A 22,308-nucleotide genomic window follows, 5' to 3' on the forward strand; every position below is an offset into this window, starting at 1 on the left:
ACTATACACATGTGCATGACGTCGTTTGTTTTTTACACAAATATTTTCAGAATCTTGCACTTTGAAACCTGTTTTAAAAAGTTTGCGTTTTCAGCCACCCAAAACGCCATTGTCGTGTAAATGATCGGATAAAACACATAAAAAGCTGTACGTTTGGTGTCGTGATAACAGACCCTTAATTTAACTGAATTTGCAACAGATGCATTTGATTTGATTGCATCAGGTTACATTATGAGTACGAGGAATGCATTATACAGTATGCAATGCTACATTTTTCTAAATGTCATAATCATTTGATAACAAACAAGTATTCATTACTTAAATGAGCTCATTGTTTCTGCCTTAAATTATTACATTGTTTAAATTAATACATTTTTAGGTAACTGTGATTTTGTACATGTACATTTCTGAAATACATAACAGATCACTCTAAATTGTAATGTGGACTCTTTTTTTCTGCAAAGCTGCTTTTGAAACGATGTGTATTGTGAAAGCGCTATACAAATAAATGTGAATTGAATTGAATTATTAGATGTGATTGAAATATGAATACATTTACATTTTTACATTTATCAGACACTTATATCCAAAATGACTTACAAACAAGGAACAAAGACAATTTGTCAAAGAGCCAACAATAATCGCAGCATCCAGTAACATTAATCAACAGACATGTAATAAGACGCACTTTGACTGCTGAAAGTGCCTTCTTATGAATGTAAAAGTGAACACTTGAAGGCACTTGAGTTTATCAGGATATCCGCTGAGGATTTTGTGATAATAATCAAACGCCTCTTGTTATACACCTGTTATCTGAATTGTCAAAGATAACCATCTTATCTTGAGTTTTTTATGTGCACTTCTCAGAAGAAGAAAAAAATGTTTGCATGTGGTGGGGACTTTCAAATTCAGAGATAAGTTAATCAGTTTTCTCTCTATACTCGAATAAACTTGACAGATATTTATTTAATTGTACATTTGGCAGATGCTTTTATCCAAAGCAATTCTCAATGCATTCCAGGTTTACATTTCATTAGATCATGTGCATCTTACCATTGCTAGTGCCAAGCTGTATTGTTTAAGCTACACAAATGTTACTCATTTCAAAAAATGCCAATAATCATGTACCATGGTACACTTGAAAATATCAAGTAAATACTGTTTTACTGTCTGATGATACTGAACCATAGTAAATAAAAACCACGTCCGATGATACTGTACCATGGTGTCAAGTAAACATGTGAGATTGATGATCATTTGAGTTGAGACACACTAGATGGAAAGTGTTTGTCCCAATACATCTGGCTCCAGTCCTCTTACGAGAAAAACCTCAGTTTGAGAGATGATAGATACTGATTTAGTTGCTACAGCAGCATGTTATGGTAAATCTGTCTAAATGAAATAAATTGAGGCAAATGAGCCAAAGCTCCAGACAATTTATCATTATTTTCCCCTCCATCTCGCTTATTATGGCTGCTGAAACATGTGCATGAGTTAAAATCATACAATATGAGTTTGTAGTCGAGTCAAGTCTTTGGTGCTTTATACAATATAGATTGTTTCAGAGCAGCTTTTCAGTGATGAACACGAATATAATGATTGAATGATGCAAACATGGTTCAATTCTGCTTTAAAGCAGCTCTAAAAAAAGAAAATAGTGTCATTGTTCAGATGAATTCAGTTCAGTGTTGATTCAGTTCCGTTGTAAAGATCATCAATTATTAAACTAGTTTAATTCGGCTATAACGCACCTGTGCAGAAAACAGTGATGTCATCACCCAGCTCAGTTCAGATCTCATCAAATAGTCATAGTTAAAGTGTATGGCTTTTAAATCCTCCACAAAGCATGAAACATGGCAACATGATCTTAAGTAGATGTTTGGGCTTCTCGTTATACACTACCTGTCAAAAGATTATGATTTCCCATAGTTTAACTCTAGTGTAAATTAAAGTGCTCAAACACACACACACACACACACACACACACACACACACACACACACACACACACACACACACACACACACACACACAATCAAGATGTAGGCTACATACATTCCCCATAATTTTTCATTGAAGAACAGTTCTTAAAGTTCTGGAGTCACAACATTTTAAATATTTATTTAAATATATCAATATTTCTCGTTTCTATGTAAAAAAAACATGTGTGAGGGGGCTTAGAATCCAAAAGGTTGACAACCGCTGGATTATAATGCAATTCTATTATTTTAGACTTCAGTACTCGATAATGACCAGAAGAGGGAGCACTAGAGTGAGTCATTCCCACAGTGATCAGTGTCAGACACACACACACACACAACTGTAGAAGTTACGGAACATTAACACACATCAGCAGCGCCGTTTCATACATTAGCTTTTGTGCTTGACAGATTTGAGGTCTTAAATTCTTCATAATATTATTATTATTAACATTATGTTGCATTTAGACTCACACTCGTTCATTTGGAGCTTGTTTTGTCCAGAACCATATTTAGAAGTAGATTTCTTATTATTTATTATATTGTAGGCTAATAATTGCTTTAATGACCTTATCGTTTCTGCCTAGATGTGATATTAGCTAACTGCATGATTTGCTCACTGCACATTTTTGACATAGCAACATACTTTAAGTTTAACAGTCACCTACAACAGATTGATATTAACATGCATTTTCTGTCAAATATGTAGGCTATTGTGAAAGCGGTATGCAAATAAATGTCAATTGTATTGAATTAATAATAAATCAAAATTAGGCTGTAAAACGGATTTCGGATATTTCAGCAAATCGCATTAATCATCGATGCCAGTGCAATATTTAACAATTAAATGACATTTAGCATAACGTTAGCTGAATAGCTAAGTAAAACTTAAATTACAAATAAAGCTTTGAGTATTATCATGTAGTGATTCTTGTGATGTTTATACACTCTTAAAAATAAAGGTTCCATTCAGGACTAAACCCATTTTTGCAGGCGAATGACATTTTTTATGCTAGGCTACTTTTTAAAAACGACAATGTTTTGAAGATTCCAGAAACTATTATGCTGATCCGATGAACCTGCAATTCAGACTCAAAACTTGCAACTCGAGACAAGAGTTGTTCAATATACATTTCCAAAGCCTGCAAATGTCTGCATACTGCAATTTATGGATTTATAGCCTATTTTAAAAAGTGTGTTCATTTGGTTTTATTGTAAACAAACACCATAGCGTTGTACTACTGTAATGAACCACTTGGTGGCAGTAAGCTGTTTGGAAAGCTCACTTAAAGGGATAGTTCACCTAAAAGTGAACACTCAAAATGTACTCACCCTTATGTTGTTTCAAACCTGTATGACTTTCTATCTGCTGTTGAACCATAAATAAGATAGTTTGAAGAATGTTGGTAAACAGAAGTTGACAGTAGCCATTGACTTCCATAGTAGTAAAAAAAAAAATACTGGAAGTCAATGAGTACCTTCAAGTCTGCTTACTAAAGTTTTGACACAAAAGTAAAATTGAAAATACTTGTTTTGTTGGTTTCACACACAATATATTAGGACATTTTGGGGAATTTTGTTCTCCAAAATAAAATTTCAGTAAAACAATAGTTATAGCATAATATTTGTTTTAAAATTTATTTCAGATTTTAACCGAAATCTGGTCTTGTTTATTAAGCTTCATCAGTTATTCTTTCTCTTTATGAAAAAAATAACACATTTATAGATCTGTTGTGGTGTAATATGTTTCTTTTAAACTTTATATATATATATATATATATATATAAAGTTTAAAAGAAAAAATATATATACAGGTCTTTCTCAAAAAATTAGCATATTGTGATAAAGTTCATTATTTTCCATAATGTAATGATAAAAATTAAACTTTCATATATTTTAGATTCATTGCACACCAACTGAAATATTTCAGGTCTTTTATTGTTTTAATACTGATGATTTTGGCATACAGCTCATGAAAACCCAAAATTCCTATCTCAAACAATTAGCATATTTCATCCGACCAATAAAAGAAGTGTTTTTAATACAAAAAAAAAAAAAACTCAACCTTCAAATAATTATGTTCAGTTATGCACTCAATACTTGGTCGGGAATCCTTTTGCAGAAATGACTGCTTCAATGCGGCGTGGCATGGAGGCAATCAGCCTGTGGCACTGCTGAGGTGTTATGGAGGCCCAGGATGCTTCGATAGCGGCCTTAAGCTCATCCAGAGTGTTGGGTCTTGCGTCTCTCAACTTTCTCTTCACAATATCCCACATATTCTCTATGGGGTTCAGGTCAGGAGAGTTGGCAGGCCAATTGAGCACAGTAATACCATGGTCAGTAAACCATTTACCAGTGGCTTTGGCACTGTGAGCAGGTGCCAGGTCGTGCTGAAAAATGAAATCTTCATCTCCATAAAGCTTTTCAGCAGATGGAAGCATGAAGTGCTCCAAAATCTCCTGATAGCTAGCTGCATTGGCCCTGCCCTTGATAAAACACAGTGGACCAACACCAGCAGCTGACATGGCACCCCAGACCATCACTGACTGTTGGTACTTGACACTGGACTTCAGGCATTTTGGCATTTCCTTCTCCCCAGTCTTCCTCCAGACTCTGGCACCTTGATTTCCAAATGACATGCAAAATTTGCTTTCATCCGAAAAAAGTACTTTGGACCACTGAGCAAAAGCCCAGGTCAGGCGCTTCTGCCGCTGTTTCTGGTTCAAAAGTGGCTTGACCTGGGGAATGCGGCACCTGTAGCCCATTTCCTGCACACGCCTGTGCACGGTGGCTCTGGATGTTTCTACTCCAGACTCAGTCCACTGCTTCCGCAGGGCCCCCAAGGTCTGGAATCGGTCCTTCTCCACAATCTTCCTCAGGGTCCGGTCACCTCTTCTCGTTGTGCAGCGTTTTTTGCCACACTTTTTCCTTCCCACAGACTTCCCACTGAGGTGCCTTGATACAGCACTCTGGGAACAGCCTATTTGTTCAGAAATTTCTTTCTGTGTCTTACACTCTTGCTTGAGGGTGTCAATGATGGCCTTCTGGACAGCAGTCAGGTCGGCAGTCTTACCCATGATTGCGGTTTTGAGTAATGAAACAGGCTGGGAGTTTTTAAAAGCATCAGGAATCTTTTGCAGGTGTTTAGAGTTAATTATTTGATTCAGATGATTATGTTAATAGCTCGTTTAGAGAACCTTTTCATGATATGTTAATTTTTTGAGATAGGAATTTTGGGTTTTCATGAGCTGTATGCCAAAATCATCAGTATTAAAACAATAAAAGACCTGAAATATTTCAGTTGGTGTGCAATGAATATAAAATATATAAAAAGTTTAATTTTTATCATTACATTATGGAAAATAATGAATTTTATCACAATATGCTAATTTTTTGAGAAGGACCTGTATATATATATATATATATATATATATATATATATATATATATATATATATATATATATATATATATATATATATATATATATATTCCACATCAGACCTTCCGAGGATAAAATTTTTTTGTTTTTTCAAGAGTTCCTTTGTCTGTTAATGTGTGCTTTTTGTGTCTATACAGACGTTAAAGAAAACATAACTGTGAAATTTGACAGTGGTTTCCCCGATTGTAAATGTAAACATTGCAACAATTCACCTTCCCTGCGGACTAAGAATTAAGAACAATGGCAAATGACAAATAAATACATAAAACAAGTTTTTTTTTAAATAAAATAGTCTTTTATTTTGTATCATCATTATGTGTTTACTTATACTTATAAGTACTTATAAGTACAGATGTGTACTTATACACATCTGTAAACAGATGTTTTCTTTATTATTTGAGCTTTAGTAGTGCTGAGATTGACTTTCATGTCTCAGAGGCTCATGTGCATAATAGTAATTTCAAAATTAACCTATTATTTTCCTTCCAAATTTTTTAATGTTCTGAAAATTCCGGTAGGCAGATACTGATGCTTAACCATTTTGTTATAAATAAGCGGATAAAGTATAGTTAAAAAAAAAAAAACATGTATCTTATGCAGTTTTGTAAAAAAAAAAAAAAATGTTATACCTATGTTTGAAGCATGAATTAACATTTTCTGTATGTTTGTGTTTAAATTGCTTATAATCAGATTTCATTAAAGTCCTCATATATCAGCTTTGATGTCGAGTACGATTCAGGTTCTAGTGGTGTATCCGATGGGATCAGAGTTGCATTTCTGTAAAGTGTGCCGGAGTGTGTAAGGATTCTGACTAATGCTGATGATGTTTCTCCTCAAACGGCCTGATTAGAGTGTTCAAAAATACTGTTTCTCAGTTCTATGTACTTATACACTATGTACACTATCCACTTTCCATGTACGTATACACTATGTACTCATCCGTATTATTATAAAAGGTTATTTTGTCGTCTGATGCTCTATGTAATTGAAGCTCATGAAGGGCATGAAGTGTTCAAGATTCTACACTTCGGCAACGTCCGAAATCACACACTTCCCTATATAGTAGGTGAAAAACAGTATGTGCAAAAGAAGTGTGTAGAAATCCACAGCACTCATAAAAGAGTAGGCAAAAGTACCCGGATGATACAGCTTCCAGCGAGATTCTGAAGTGTGCATGGACACTTTACTATCCCATGAGGCCACGGGAGAGGACACACGATCAAGACTACATGGTGAATGTAATACATCCAGAAGATTATATTCATACTACACACACTCATACTACATAGAATGTACTTTTTAGTCGTGGTGAAGTAATTACTTATTCAAAATAAGTGCCTACTCGAGAGAGTATGCGATGTCAGAAACAGCATTCATTATTTTTTCTTTCTTTATTTGTTTAATTATTATTTGGGTATTTAAAGTGCACTAAGTGCAATTTTCCGTGTGAACACATACTCACACTATTTATACTAGCAAATATCATAGAATAGTGCATTAAACTATTCTATACACAACTTAAGTGTCATGGTAACACTTTACAATAAGGTTCATTAGTTAACATTAGTTAACTACCTTAGTTAACATGAACTAAGAATGAACATTACTTCTACACCATTTATTAATCTTAGTTAATATTAATTCCGACATTTACTAATACATTATTAAAATCAAAGGTTGTATTTGTTAACATTAGTTAATGCCCTGTGACTAACATGAATAAACAATGAACAGCTGTATTTGTATTAACTAACATTGACAAAAATGAACTAATACAGTAACAAATGTATTTTAGTTCATATTATTAATGCATTAACTAATGTTAACTAATGAACCTTATTGTAAAGTGTTACCAGTGTCATTTATTGTAAAGCACAAATTTAAGGTCTAGGTTTTATATTTTGACAGGATATTTGTTTTTCTTTTTAACTCATGAATTGTTTAGTGTTTCATAATCATATTACTTTTGTATTTTTTGCACAAAGAAAAAGCCACCAACTGGAAAAACCCGCATTTTCGATACAGATCAAAAGATTTCAAAGGATAATATATTGTTTTTGTCGAGAATTCCTGTTTTATGTCTGTGACTGTATATAAGTATATGTTTGTTTTGTAGTCAAGATTTTAAGGTTTCTGTCTAAATAAATGTCAATATTACAACTAAACCCCGGTTTCCCCAAGAGTAAGTGTTATATATTTGAAGTATGGAATAAAATGAGATAACATTAGATCCAAAAACATCACAGAAGCACACTTTTAAAGAGGAGAAATGACTTCATATAGCCTACACTACACGCGTCAAAACACCAGTCAAACACATCAGGAAATATGAGGGAAAAAAGTGACATTCGTAAAAGGAAAAGATCCTGCAGCATTTGAAAGGAAAATTGCTTTTACAATTTATTATACAATTCAAAGTGTTAAGTTCCTGTGTATTTTACATGATGTTGATTTTAAATATTTAATTATAAATAGAATCTATGAATAAAATCACGGTGCATTTATTTTAATGTGAAGGCAACGCTTCAAATATATCAGCTCGCTTTTCTTCTGTTTGGTGGAAGTGGAGACTTTTGTTTTCAAATGGAAAATTATACCAAACAAAAGGCATGTGTTATTGTAAGACCCCCCCCCCCCCCCCCCCATATGCTAAAATAACACAATTAAATTTAGACATCAATAGAAACAAGTTCAAACATGTACAAAAACAACATCAGCTGGAATTCAACAATTGTATAGTGCATTAAATAGAAACAACAATAAAATAGAAATGTTGGCTATAAAAATGAATCTTGATATTTGAACTGGTAAACATTTATAATTGTCCTTTGACATTTTCCTTTGTTAGTAAATGTTCCATGATTTCCTTTGACTCGGTCATATAAAGCAATATTTTTGATTCAAATAAAAAGACACAGTTTTTAGGTTGCAACTGATTATTTTTTCGTTACACATAACACCAAAATTAAAAGATAATGTATGACCTTTAAACTGACATGAGAAAATACAATATTCTACACCCAAATTATGATTCAATTAATTAACCAAATTCCAATCACAAAATGTTGCATATTGTCTCCATAAAAAACAAAACAAAGAAAGATATATTATGAACACTGACAAAGCAAACATTGCATTTACAACTACTTATAAAACAATATTTGAAGTGGTTTGGAAGTGAGTTGCAAGAACAATTAAATGCTCCGTAATTTGGGTGTTTTTTCCATGTAGATTTGGAAGAATCCATTTCAGTGTCTTTTACAGTCTGTTTAATGCTTTTCCAGCAGACAATACTGGTTATTTCTTTCCTGAACATAGTTTTTGGTTATATGAAAAGCAGCTTCACTTCTAATGCCAAGATGAATTAATCCAATAGTCATCTGTGTTTAAACTCGATAAATATGTGATATAAGGAATTATTACTGCTTAGTTTTGAACAAGAAAATAATATAATATTTTATCTTCACCTATTAAACACCGGTTATATAACTCCATTAAACAGCAAAATAGATTATAGAAAATAGAAAATTAAACCCTTGGATTATGTCCATGCCAATGTAAAACAACTACAGGAAAGTTTATCCCCGTTTTGTAGGAGTTTCAGTGGCTGTAGGAAAGCGCGGGTGTTGGTGTGTGAGATTTGTCAGATGAATGGACTGTGGTAGGGCGAGGTGAGTCTGTTGACCTCGGGTCACCAACACTGACAATTCCTGCCTTGCTATTTCAACACAAACAAAAAAAAAAAGTGCCTGGCCCCCTAAAGGGGGAGGAGTCTGCTGCCATTTTAAGAGAGGAAGAGACAGAGAGAGAGAGAGAGGGAAAGAGAGAAGGAGATACAGTGAGAGAGAAAAGCAAGAAAAAAGGGAGGGTTTTAAGGAACAGGATGGTCCGTCTTCCTGCTTATGGGATTTTGAAACTTCCTTCTTCTTTATCCTCTTTTCCTTGCTCGTATGCAGCAATTGTTTGATTTCTTTTTCTTCTCCCTCTACTTTTATTCTCCTGTTCGGTATCAATTCTCAGGACCATATGACTGATTTCTCCCTCCCCTCTTTTCTGTTTCCAGGTCTGTGAGCTTCATATGTCCACCCTCCTTCCTTCCCTCCCTCCAACATGGAATTGCATCCTTTGTCCAGAGACACAGGGGAAGGGGGTGTTGACCAAGAGGCAGCCTTAAGCCGAATGTGACCCCCTCGCCCGTGAGGCCTGAAACCTGCCCCCATTGAGCCAAACAGCCCTGTTCTCAAAGCAGTGAGTTGGGATGGGGGTTGGGAAGGTTACGAGCCAGCGATCAAGCACCAGATCTGCTCACTCCAACACTTGTGTCTCAAGACTTTCTGACCAACAAAGACAAAAACACTGCTTTATCAAAAGGAACTCCAATTTGACTTTTCAAGTTAACATGAACACATTATGTTCGAACAATACAGCGGTTGCACATCATGCTTTTCTTTCTCTCTTTGCATATCATGTAATCATACAATGAACTGAAAACAACAAACAAACAATGGTGTTACAAAAAGGATCTAGGGTTGTAAAAGCAAATATTATTCTTACATTAAAAACAGTAGCACTTTACAATCAGGTTTCATTCGTTTCCTCTCCTTTACAAACTCCATGATTATTGGTTATTTTCAGTTGATGAAATCAGTGCATTAATGAGCATTACACCATTGTATAAATAACAATCACATGTAGTAATGTAGTGCAAAACTACTGTAGTTAGCATGAACTTAGTTAATGCATGTGAACAAACTAACATGAACAAACAATGATGTTAACAAAGATTAATACATACGGGAATAAATGTATTGCTCAGTGTTAGTAAATACAATGATAACTAATGAATCTGTATTGTAGTTTTACAAAAATAACTTGTGAATTTAATTATTTACATTTGATTGTTATTTATACAATGGTGTAATGCTCATACAATTTAATGCACTCATTTCATCAACTGAAAATAACCAATAATCATGTAAAGTTTGTAAAGGAGAGGAAAAGTTATATTCTATACTCAATACATGTTATTACTATCTTTTTATGACTCACTTAAAAAAAAACCCCGTTATGTAGGATGCATATTGTTCGATTAAAAATGTCCTCACTCTTTGAAAATTGTGCATTCACTGATATCTAAGGCATTGATCTATAATTTAACATTGATTTATAATAAATATAATTTAATGCACTGATTTCTGAATATAATTTAATCTGATCAACTGAAGATAACCAATAATCATATTGACAAGAGGAGGAAAAGTTATAGCCTATTCTTTACTCAAATACATTTTATTAATACTTTTTTTTATGATTCACTTTTTTTTTGTTAAATCTTGTGTATAAGTATTATTAGCCTACACCAAATTTCCTCACTCTTTGAAAATTGTGCATTCACTGATATCTAAGGCATTGATCTATAATTGAACATTGATTTATGATAAATATAATTTAATGCCCTGATTTCTAATTTCATGCTATGAATATAATTTCTTCATCAACTGAAAATAACCTATAATCATGGAATTTGGAAAGAAGAGGTAAAGTTATATTCTTTACTCAATACATTTTATAAATATCTGTGATTCACTTTTTTAAATCTTATTTATGTAAATTTTTATATTAAAAATGTCCTTACTCTTTGAAAATTGTGCATTCACATAGCTAAGGCATTGATCTATAATTTAACATTGATTTATAATAAATATTATGATAGATCTGCCTTAATCATAATCAGAAAGTTATTTTTAGCCTACTTATTAATATTAACATTATTTAAATTGCAGCTGTACATTGAAACGTCACTTTTTTGCTTTTCAGTTTTGACTATGATTTTCTTTACTATTATTATTGTTATTATTTATTGCATGACTAATAAAGACATCTAAACGCCCATGCCCGTTTCCTTTTCTTTTTCTTACGCCAATGCTTTCTTTTCGATTGGTTGGAGGACTAAAGATCGGAAGTAGTTTATTTATGCTAATGAAGGGAGTTGGGGGTTGTAGATATTTACGTTCAACGGGAGCCGCCCTTCATTCACCCACATGGTTCACGGCAGGTCGCGTTCGCGCCACTTTTGCATTTTACTATGATCAAGAAAGTCGTTTTAGGAGAAGTTTCATTTCGCTTTGCACGCGCGCCGCGTGCGTTGCAGTCGATCGCGGTCCTACTTTTAAGTTTACGCACCAGTTTCGCAGATTTGTCCAGAGCACTGGCTGTAAACGGCAAGTGAGTGAAGATGGTGGATTTCACTGGTGAGTGTCTTACTGTGCGTTATTGACTAGGAACCTGTTGTTAATTTTTTCTCGCTTCTAGTTTCACAAACTCAATCGCGTTTTCCCGCTTAAACGCATGCGAGATGATTTCCGCGCATGATTTCGTAACTCGGCTATTGCAAGCGGCGACGGTGGTGAGACAAACAATGTAGTAAGTGGCGCATGGTAGTCCTCTCCACCTCCATAGTTGTGGAGAATGTGGGAGATTTGAAAAGCATGCTTGCTGCAATGCAACTACCAACATTTTTTTTTCACCGCACGCCTGCGCGATATAATCTAATTCACATTATTAATACGCGTTCGCGTAGTGGAATGGGAATTAAGTTGTTTTTAGACTTGTAGAGTGATGTTTTCTCGTTCTGTTGCGCGTGCGAGTTAAAGTGCCTACAGAACAAAGCAGTAGCACATGGGGGGATGCGTAGGCCGCGCGCGCACAGGCTAGCTTAACAACAGCGCGCGGGACAAAAACACCCCTCTTTGTGCGATTACGTTCTGTTTAAGTTTAATATTACGTGTGAAATGTTTTTATAATTTATTAAAGTTAATTCGCTTGTTGGTTTTTAATCAAGAGAAGTTTTAACAGGGAATGGATGGGGCTAGCCTGCACTAGCTATTGTAGTTGAACTGCTAACTTGGCTAGTTTCACTTCGTGTAAATAACACTAAACACATTTTTGGTTGACGTTAAAACATTTCGTTGTTTTTTTATATTCATTGAATTTGTGTTTAAGGCAGAATTCTAGCCAGCTACTTTAGCATTAGCTGCTATCGCTGTGCTTTCTATCGATTGTTCGCGGAATCGACAGCGCGTCACTTTATTTCCCAAACACGTTTTGTTGTTTATACCTGTTTGACACATTGAACTTGTTATTTGTTGTCTATTATATTAGTTTTTATGCGGAGAATGATCCGGTTCGTGAACTCAACGGCGCCATGTTAGTGCAGATTGTTTCGGGTTGGGGGAGGGGTGAACGGGTAGTTTCTTACTGCGCATGCGTCATAACGTCGGACGGCGCGCGCGGTCCGCAGGCTGCGCAATTCTATCACTCGCTCAACTCTAGTTCTCATAACTTAGAAATTGATTGTGAATGCACCTTCTTAAACGGAGGGAGCGAAGTAGGTAATGGTGGTTTGGCGGAGTTGGCTTTTTTAGAAGAGTGATACACCGTCAAAGTTGGATGTGCATAGTACCGCAGTGCCGGTGTGACATGTGCTTTGCCATGAGGCCCTCGCTCTTGGAGTACTAGCCTATAGAAAGTCAATCCCATTTACTATTTTTATTTTTTGAATCTGAATTATAATGCAGGCAATTAACTAATTCAATTATTTCTCCTCTCTCAGAAACCTCAAGAAAGATGGGAGTAGTTCTCCGCAAGTTCTCTGGAGACTTTCATCCATGGGACTTTCTTGATGTGAAATGTGGTTGGTGTCAGTGCATTGTCAAAGTGCTTACAGTGCAGGTAGTATTATGTAATATCTACTGCAGTGAAGGCACTTCTAGCAATACACTTGGCCATTGACTTTGCTCTCCTCCAAGCACCCTTCCTCCACCAAGACGCCATACCCAACCATGGTAAAAATGTCCCAACAGGCTCAACCCAGTATTTGAGTAGTAGAAATAACCCAGTGTTTTGAGTATAACAGCTTTGTGCTAAGGTGCATCTAGTGCAGATAGTGAAGTAGACTAGCACCTACTGCCCTAAGTGCTCCTTCTGGCACGAGGGACTGTGACTTGCATCCATATATTTAAATGAAGTAATTTTTACTCCTCTCTCTTTTTTTTGGTGCAGTTCTCTGCTAGTTTTGCATAGTTGCACTACAAGAAAACGGGAGTTGTGCAAATCTATGCAAAACTGATGGTGGCCTGCTGCTTCTCCACGTTTCCCAATTTTGATTTAAAATCTGAGGTGTCTCATTTTCTCTTTTCTTGTAAATAAACCTGCCAATGCTGTCATTGTCTTAGTTTCAGCAGTGCTAAAGTGCTTATAGTGCAGGTAGTATTTCTTTCATCTACTGCAGTGTGAGCACTTGAAGTACTTCTAGCTAAATGCATCTGGGATCTGAAGACTTTTGCAAGCACTCCAAAGGTCTCTATACACTCTCTCTCTGTAACTTTTGCTGGACCCTGGTCAGTTTTGCTGGTTTGCATTCAGCTTTTAAGACAGCGCTGTGCAAATCCATGCAAAACTGACCGTGGCAGCGCACACCCGGGAGCCACTCTGGAGCCGTTTGGTCCCTTTCTGCACAGGTTGGGATTGGTAGCAATGCTGTGTTTGGAAGGTATTGCACTTGTCCCGGCCTGTAGAGGATTGAGGAGATTGTACCCCACAAGTACGTTGTTGTTGGAAGTTCCAACATGCATGTATACACAAACATGTATATTATCTATCTATCTATCTACACATGTACGTGCATATATATCCAAAGATTCAATTGAGTTTTAAAAATACTTTATAACTACTTGTTAGACTTCAAATGCTGTGATTTTAAATGACATGTTCAATAAAAGATTAAGAGGTGCTTTGTCCTGCTGTTGTCTTTATTCTGTCATATGTTCTCACTAACTTGTCACTTTTACAGCTTGCTAGATGTAAAGGTGTGACTTCTGGGCTGGTAATTAACCATATTTACTATGTGATTGGGTTGGTATTGACTTGGCTTATACTGGACCAACATGAACGGTTAAATTCAACCCTGTTGTCTATCCGCAGATCATTCGATTTGTTAAATCCAATTATAAAAATGCAGAGTAAGCCAAGTTATCCGGCATCCTTCTTAGCAAACATGCTTAATGCCGAGGTGTGTTTTGAATGCCTATTTGGGTGCATATATATCATTTTTAATTTGAGGTTATTGCAAGGGTTGTGTGCAAGATGCCTTTCCTATGCATGGTTTGGGTTGATGAGAAATGCATGGCGTCGAAATAAAGTAACCATTATTTACTGTGTATTTCTAGTTGAAGCTTTTTCTAACGGGACATTGCCATGGTCTCCAGCTACTGTGCAGTGGAATGTAGGGAGGTTTTGTGTCACTGTAAAGGTGAGCAGTACTTTTTAAAAAGGAGAACATGTTATCTTTGAGATTAAAATGCATTTGACGATTATCCACAGGAAATTATAGCATGTCTAAGTATTCAAAGCCTTTAAATCTGCCTGATCACTTTATCTGATGATGAGGATGGTCTGCATGTAAAGCTTGAATCACAATGGAATTAATCATTTTAAAGGGATTGTTCACCCAACAATTAAAATGTCATTCACTCACCATGTCGTTCCAAGCCTGTTTTTTTCTTGTTGAACAACATATATTTTGAAAAATGTTAGTAACCAGACAGTTGACGGTAGCCATTAATGACTTCCATAGTAGGAAAACAAATACATACTATGAAAGTCAATGGGGGCCCTCAACTGTTAACTGACATTCTTCAAAATATCATTTGTGTTCAACAGAAAAAAAAAAAAATAATCATACAGATTTGGAACATCTTGAGCGTGAGTAAATTTCTATTTTCATTTGAGGTGAACTATCCCTTTAACAGGCACCGTTGTCGGAAATGAGGTATGACCTTTTCCCTGTTGCCTACTTGTGTACATGGGCGAAGAGTATAGAAGAATATACGTTCTTTGACATGGGTGAAAGGAATACGGTTGTAGTTCTTTAAGAAGTAAGAACACGTGAGTAACAGTCCATATGTATTATTTTTTTATATAAATATAAACTTGGTACCAGACTCAAACCAGAGTTATTAAACTAGTTTCAGTACTTGTCCAGTAGATGGCTCTATTGCAACCCATTTTAGCGCCTTGCACTTCTCTGGGGGAAAAAAAATATTTCCAGTAATTTATCTATTTCCAGTGAATGTTAGTCTTGGCAATGTATTTGATTAGGCTTTCTATTAACAGCCCTCAAACTTAATTAAAACTAACCATGAAAATGTCTATACAATTTTACAGAATCACCTATCATTTGAAGGGGATCTAATTTCTTTTTAATTTTTTGTTAATGCTTGTTAGTAGCGCAGTAACAATAATTGTGTTTGCAATTCTACAATAACGTAATTAAATTGAGTAATGCCGATGTATTGACTTTTTTATATTTACGAGTTTCTCAGAAGTGGAAGTCGTCATACTTGGGTAAACTTGAGAGAATAGCCTATATTAAATATATTTTTCGTGTTCCCATTTGCTCAAATGGCAAAAGAAAAACACAACAAACGTGTTTTCACAACTAAAAGAGGAAAATATATAAAGAGATTGATAACGTAGGTCAGAGGAAATATGTACATTTTTTTTAACCGCTGTTTTAGAAACAGTAGTTATAGGCTATATACTTTTTTTGTTTGTAATTTGGTGCAAATATAATGAATGAAACTCGAACAATTAGAATATCGTGCAAAAGTTATAATTTTGATGATTGTGGCTTACAGCTTATGAAAACCCCAAATTCTAAATCTCAGAAAATTAGAATAGCCAACATGAAAAAAAAAAAGGATTTTCAATACAGAAATACTGAAAAGTAGGTTATAATCATGTATGTATATAGTTATATATGGACTAATAATTATATTAGTTTCGCCTTTTAATTTGAATTACTGAAATACATGAACTGTTGCACGATATTCTCATTTTTCGAGTTTCACCTGTAGGCTATATAAAAACTGCGATGCTGATTTCAACGGCTGCAATCGAGCAGCTGTTGCTATGGTTACCACCTCAAGCAAAGGCGATTTATATTTGCGAGCGTATCTACATTTAGCGCACTCTGACAAACTTAGGTTTTTTTTTTTATTCTTAAGAATACAAACTTACTTTTTTGTCTTAATCGGGGTCAAACACACTCATAGTTCGGAAAATGTTGCGACACGACAATTCGACACAACTATATAGTCTAGTAAGCTCCTTAAAGCTCTCGATATTGTAGCATAACGTTAGCCGACTAACTTGCATGAATTGATCGTGCAGAAGCTTCTCTTCTTCTTTTCTACACTAATGATTCCGCCCATTCTCTCTTGACAGCTCAGTGTTTCACCAACACACTCATTGCGCTCGATTTGAAGGTCCTGCGCGAGAACCTCCCCAAGAGACATGCACAATCTCTTGAATATATAATATAGCCTATATATATATATTCACTTAAAATCACCGCTGGTTTTATTAAACAAGTTTTCCAAGATCTAAACGACACGTCCGCGTTTCTAATTTTTTACCCTAACAGACAAACTCTTCTGTTCGGATTGTGGAGATGGAGATGCGTGCTGTCTGGGTTTATGCCTTTTTAGCGGTTTTCAACGGTCCATGTCGGGGGACTTTAATGGACTGCGATGAAGTACGTAAAGTTTTTCAACTCAAGCAAATCGGACCTGTAAAATCCCTACCTGAAACACCGAGAACAGGTAAGATTTGACATGATGCCTCTGATTTTGTCTATTCATTTTTGTTCCTTTCCCTGATCACCATTTCCTAAACAGTCTAACGCTTCATGTTGCCATTTTTATAATTCAAAGATTTAGAACAGATTTAGAGTTTTAAACATTTATGTTTCTGGAAGAATCGCAAATCGTTTTTGTTATGCGGAAGTCTTAATGCTTTTGAAATGTAACTAAAATTCAGCTACTCTGAATTAAAAGTGAAACTGGATGTCACCTAAAACAGGAAACTTTCAACATAGGTCTAGGTATCAAACATGTAAAATATTTGAATACTGTTATAAACTCCGCGATATTGACCCGTCATAATTCATCTCGTGATATATGGACTTAAAATGACGCTTTCAAGACGTACATTATAGCCGTGGGGCGCGTTTACCGGCTTTATAGTTTGAGCTGGTAAATAATCATCGTCTCGAAAGACTGACTGACGCACATTACTTTTCAAATGTACATTCAAATAATGAATCGTGTCTCATGGAGTCTCAGTTCTTCTAACAGCATGAGGCAAGACACCCCAGGTGAATAGGGTAGCCTACAATAATTAACTACTAGATGTGCACAATTTTTCCACAGTTGATTACATGAAGAATTGCAAAAAATGAATAAAATGTATACAATCAGCCAAAATATGTATGAGAAAACTCCTCTGCAAAAACATTCAGAATATAGATAGGAATACATACAACTCTTTGGTGTATGTTAAGCTCCTGAAATGGAGAATTGGCTCAGTGCAGGAGAAAAAACTCATTCTGAGCAAACTGCCTTTAAAGATATGTACTGTGATTGAAATCTACAGACACGAATTGATAATGGACATAAAAGATGCACTTAAAAGTGTGTTTGTGATGTTGTCTTTCCACTAGTCTGAAAAAAAAAACAAGTTATGAAAAGGCCACAAAACCCCAAATTGACAGATGCATGTCTGTAGTGTCTCGCCTTAAACTTGTACTTCCCTGAAAGACTTCAGACCAAAGATTTTCTGTTTACTTTCATGAAAAACACTTTTACTGAAATCATTTGGAAATAGATCATCTGAAATTGGCTGGAAGATTATGCAGTGCTGCTTTTAAGGTTTCAGGATTTGTATGCGACTTATCCTGTTAGGGCCATTTATCTCAATTTCCTATGGAAATATTTCTTTGAGGAAGCTACTATTTTGCTGCTGGTATATGCACACGCATGTTACAAAAAGATGAAATTGAGTGGAGACTGAAGGGTTGTCATTACCCTCAAACTGAGATTTAAAGGAATAGTTCACCCAAAAATGAAAATTCTGTCATCATTTACTCACCCTCATAGTTTCTTTCTTCTGCAAAACACAAAAAGAAAATGTTTTTCTGTTGGTATGTTCATTTTTAGGTGAACTATCCCTTTAAAATCAGTTCAGATCAAGATCAAGTATACTAATCTCAGTATACTTCAGAAAAGCTCATGCCACTTGACTGCAAAATACAACCATAATTCGTTGCAAATGCACTGTTTGGTTTAAACAGCTGTCATGTAAATCTCTCAGGACTGTTTGGTTTGTGACCTCTGAGTCTGTTGAATGGTCTTTGTCAGGTTGTTTGGATAATCGTCCCATTTTGCTATTGCTCTTCAGATCTGAAACTAGTTTTGTGACCTCTCTAATAACGGACTGTGATGGTCTTGCTCATATCCAAAGAAAAGGGCTTTAACCAGTTTGACAAACTTTGCTGGGTTAATGGATGCTAAGTGGCTTGAGGAGAACAGCTTGTACACTGTTTCCCAACAGAGGTCATCAAATGGAGCTCACTTCAAAGTGCTGCTTGGAAGAGGTTGCTTCTGAGTTTTACAGGAATTTAGAGCTGTGGTTTGCTATTAAACTTTTGCACAACTCAAAAAACCCTCCAGGAAAGGTGTTTACTCATTGTTCATCCTGAATTTCAGAGGTTTTGGTTGGGAGCAGTTAAAAACAGAAGTTATTTTTCATGTTCAGTTTTATGAATTTCAGATTATGAAATGATATTATAGTCAGTTAGTGAATTAGAATTGTGTGCATTGAACAGCTTCTTTTCAATGCATTTGTCCACAAGTTGATGTCTTGACATGGGCCACAAGTTCAAGTGTCATCTTGTTTAACGGAGGTCTGTTTCGCTATAGCTTTTCAGTAACTTGCAGAATAATGTAACTCTTCCTATATTGGCTTCTGTCTTCTTTTAATTCTTTTTGTTCGTTCATTTCCTAATGATCTTTTTTTGAAAAAAGTTGCTTTTTTTTAGATTATTCAGTTAATGTGGATTTAGGTTAGCTTTATTTTGGTTCAGAAGAGATCATTTTGCCTAAATTTATCACAGATTTAGAGAAAACATACATAAATTCATTGTTATTGTTGAATTCAATTAGGCTATACTTTATATTTATATCTGCAGAAACAGGTGCATGGTTTCATGCTTCCTTTTCTGCTCATCGTGATAAATGTGCAGTGAGTGTAATGTAATCCATGACGGATAAGTTTGACCTTGTTGAAGGTGTTTGTTCATTATCATTTTTTTTCTACGACCCGATAGGTGTGCCGTCAACGCTGTCAAACTTTAGATAGACTTGCATCCTGCCTTTTTTGCCATCTTTCCTATCATCCCACTTTTTCCTTTATTTTTCATGTAATAAAGCAATGTGTTCAAAGCACTCTGTTTTTATAAGTTTACCTGACCGGTTTGGTTTTATTAAAATGGAGCAAAGAATAGGCTAAACAAGACATGGTGTTTGAAGGTAAAACGTTCTTGAAGGTCATATTGCAGATTTCTAAATGCTGCTGGAACTTTCTTCTCTTTGCTTCCGGTCTTGGATGTTAGTAACGATGCAAGCTGTTTGATATCCAGCAAGTTTCCAGGCCAATTATATCCCACACCACATGAACCCTTGTAAGGGCTAAAGTCCTGAAACATCAAATTAACCGACCACCATGGTCGGTGAGTGAATAAATATGTAGAAATAGTCACATTGATATTTAAATGATTCCTCAAATGTGTTTATTTCTGTACGTTAACATTACTCTAGCAGTGGCATGCATGCCAGACGTTTTTCCTTGTTAACTAACTCTAGCTGTTAAGGCCATGGTCAGAGAAGCTTGTAAAAAAGCACTGACTATCTTTTCTAAATGACACTTTTCATTGCTTCGCTCAGACCCCTGAAACAAACATTCTGCTAGCAAAGCCTCTCATTGCATTTGTATTTGATCAATCTTGTATTTTGTTGTAATTCCTCCATAATGCCTTCATGTAATAAAGTGCTGGGGATGTAAGGGCTTCTAAGAAGCATGAATTTGAGAGTATTTTCTCTTGAGTATTGTATTTGAATTGTCAATGTAGCCTATGTTGTTTACACCTGGTATTAAGATGCGTTTTGGTCGATTGGATCACAAGTGGACGACGCATACCCGTTTACACGTAGTGTTTTAATCCGTCTCTTTTTTCCACTTTCAAACAGTCCTGTCCTGATTTCTTCGAGGGGAGGGTAAACGCATGTTTTTTTTACATATACAACCGGAGATGACGGAAAAACATTTGGAGAAGCATCAGCTTTCGTTTCTGTTCTGACAGCCACAAGACCAGCCGAACGCTGTGAGTGTGTGTTAGAAATCAGAAATGGTGAGAGAACATTGTGTTTGGTATGTTTTTTGTCTTAAAACCAAACTTGGGTCTTAGCCGATAAAGTTTAAATCCAGCCTGGCTAGCACACTTCCCATAATGTTTTTCTCAGTAGGCGGAGAGTAGACTGTCTTTTGTTTCTGTTTGAACACATTCGACCACATGAGCGTTTACTCTACGAAAGCAGTCCGGTCAAATGTGTTTTCAACTCCCCCATGGAAGTGGTCAAAAGTGGACAAGCTCAAAAAGTTATAGACCCCGTTTATACCTGTATTTAGCATTGTCCACTTTTGATCGACCAAAACGCATCTTACACCAGATGTAAACAGGGCCTGTAGACTCATTGGAAACTTTTATGTGCAAATCATTGCAGTTTTCAGCTGACATTTCCATTAGGCGCAGTAAAACACGTACAACTTTTATTACTTTTCATGCAAATTATGATTATGGGGCAGATTATAGTTTAACGAAGACTTATTTTCATCGGCTTCTTTGCACAAATCTGTTATTGCCTCAATACACTTTTACCATATTGCATGATTTGTAAACTTTTAATTTTGACGTTTGTATCACATAACCAGCTCCATTTGTATGACTTTTAGTACACTTGCTCAGGAGCTCACCTACAGCACTTCATTTGCGAGTCACGATAAAAAAGCTTTAAGACTTGTAGAAACAAGCTACAATGGCATGATTGCTTCAGCAAATGTGTTTTTATATTGTATGCTTTTGTTAACTCTATCGGTTAGGTCGTATGCTAATTTCACTGGACATTTCCGTTTTTGAAATTGTTGTGAAACATACCAGAAGCATTGTAATAGCATCTTGCAGGTATATTGCCACAGGTTACGTTTTTTCCCCTGAGCCTGAGTTGAGAGTTGTACTTGCAGCAAAGTGATTTGATACCATGTCAGCAAGGAGATTCTCTATCTGTGGCGTATCCCTTCTTTCAGTCATCTCCAACAATTCCCAAATCTCACAGCCTGTTGGATCATGTGAAACCGGGGCAAAAAAGGAGGGTGGAAAGTTCACAGGTGGATGGATTTAGTCTCTCAGGTGACTACACCGAAACATCTAGCAGGTTGTGAGTGAGAAATAAACACTTCCTGGGGCGCTTTCATTTTGCTCTAGCGAGACAGAGATGAATTCCTTTCCTCACGCCATCTCCTTTGCATCTTGATCAGGAACTCACAACATTGCGTCACAGCGTGGTGATAGTGTCTTTGGCAACACTTGGCTCGTCCCGGCACGTCCCGTGCTGTTTTCCTAGAGCTATAGCCCCCCTAGGTGCTGTCATTTGCATTGACCTTTTTTGGAGAAAAAGTTTTTTTTCCTTATGTAGTGATGGAAAGTTTTTTGTCGGATCTCAGTGGAATAAGAATTTTGATGTTAGAGATATCAAGGCCTTTCATCCTCCCCACCCTGCTGGCCTGCTGCAGCTTGCATACATGTGGAGTTGTGTGGCCAGCCGGTGGGAGCTGGAGTCTGATAATGGTCCTTAACATGAGTGGATTTGTGAACAGTTGTAGTTCATGTATGTTTGTGATGTCTCTTGTTATGTCAGTTTGTACTTTATTGTT

The 22,308-nt window shown here is 35.9% G+C and overlaps 1 protein-coding gene across 1 annotated transcript in view; it reads left to right on the forward strand.

Moving 5' to 3' along the window:
- The first annotated feature begins 16,687 nt into the window (after positions 1 to 16,687).
- gpc5a (glypican 5a) overlaps positions 16,688 to 22,308 on the forward strand; it is a 164,734-nt gene continuing 159,113 nt past the window's right edge. Inside the window, exon 1 of the mRNA XM_077205400.1 lies at positions 16,688 to 17,084. Within this exon, the coding sequence (XP_077061515.1) occupies positions 16,934 to 17,084 (151 nt within the window). The 5' untranslated portion in view covers positions 16,688 to 16,933. The remainder of the gene's footprint in view (positions 17,085 to 22,308) is intronic.

This window comes from Siphateles boraxobius, unplaced genomic scaffold, assembly GCF_051911475.1.
Source record: "Siphateles boraxobius isolate OS27281-9 unplaced genomic scaffold, OSU_SipBor_1 53, whole genome shotgun sequence".
Taxonomy (NCBI): domain Eukaryota; kingdom Metazoa; phylum Chordata; class Actinopteri; order Cypriniformes; family Leuciscidae; genus Siphateles; species Siphateles boraxobius.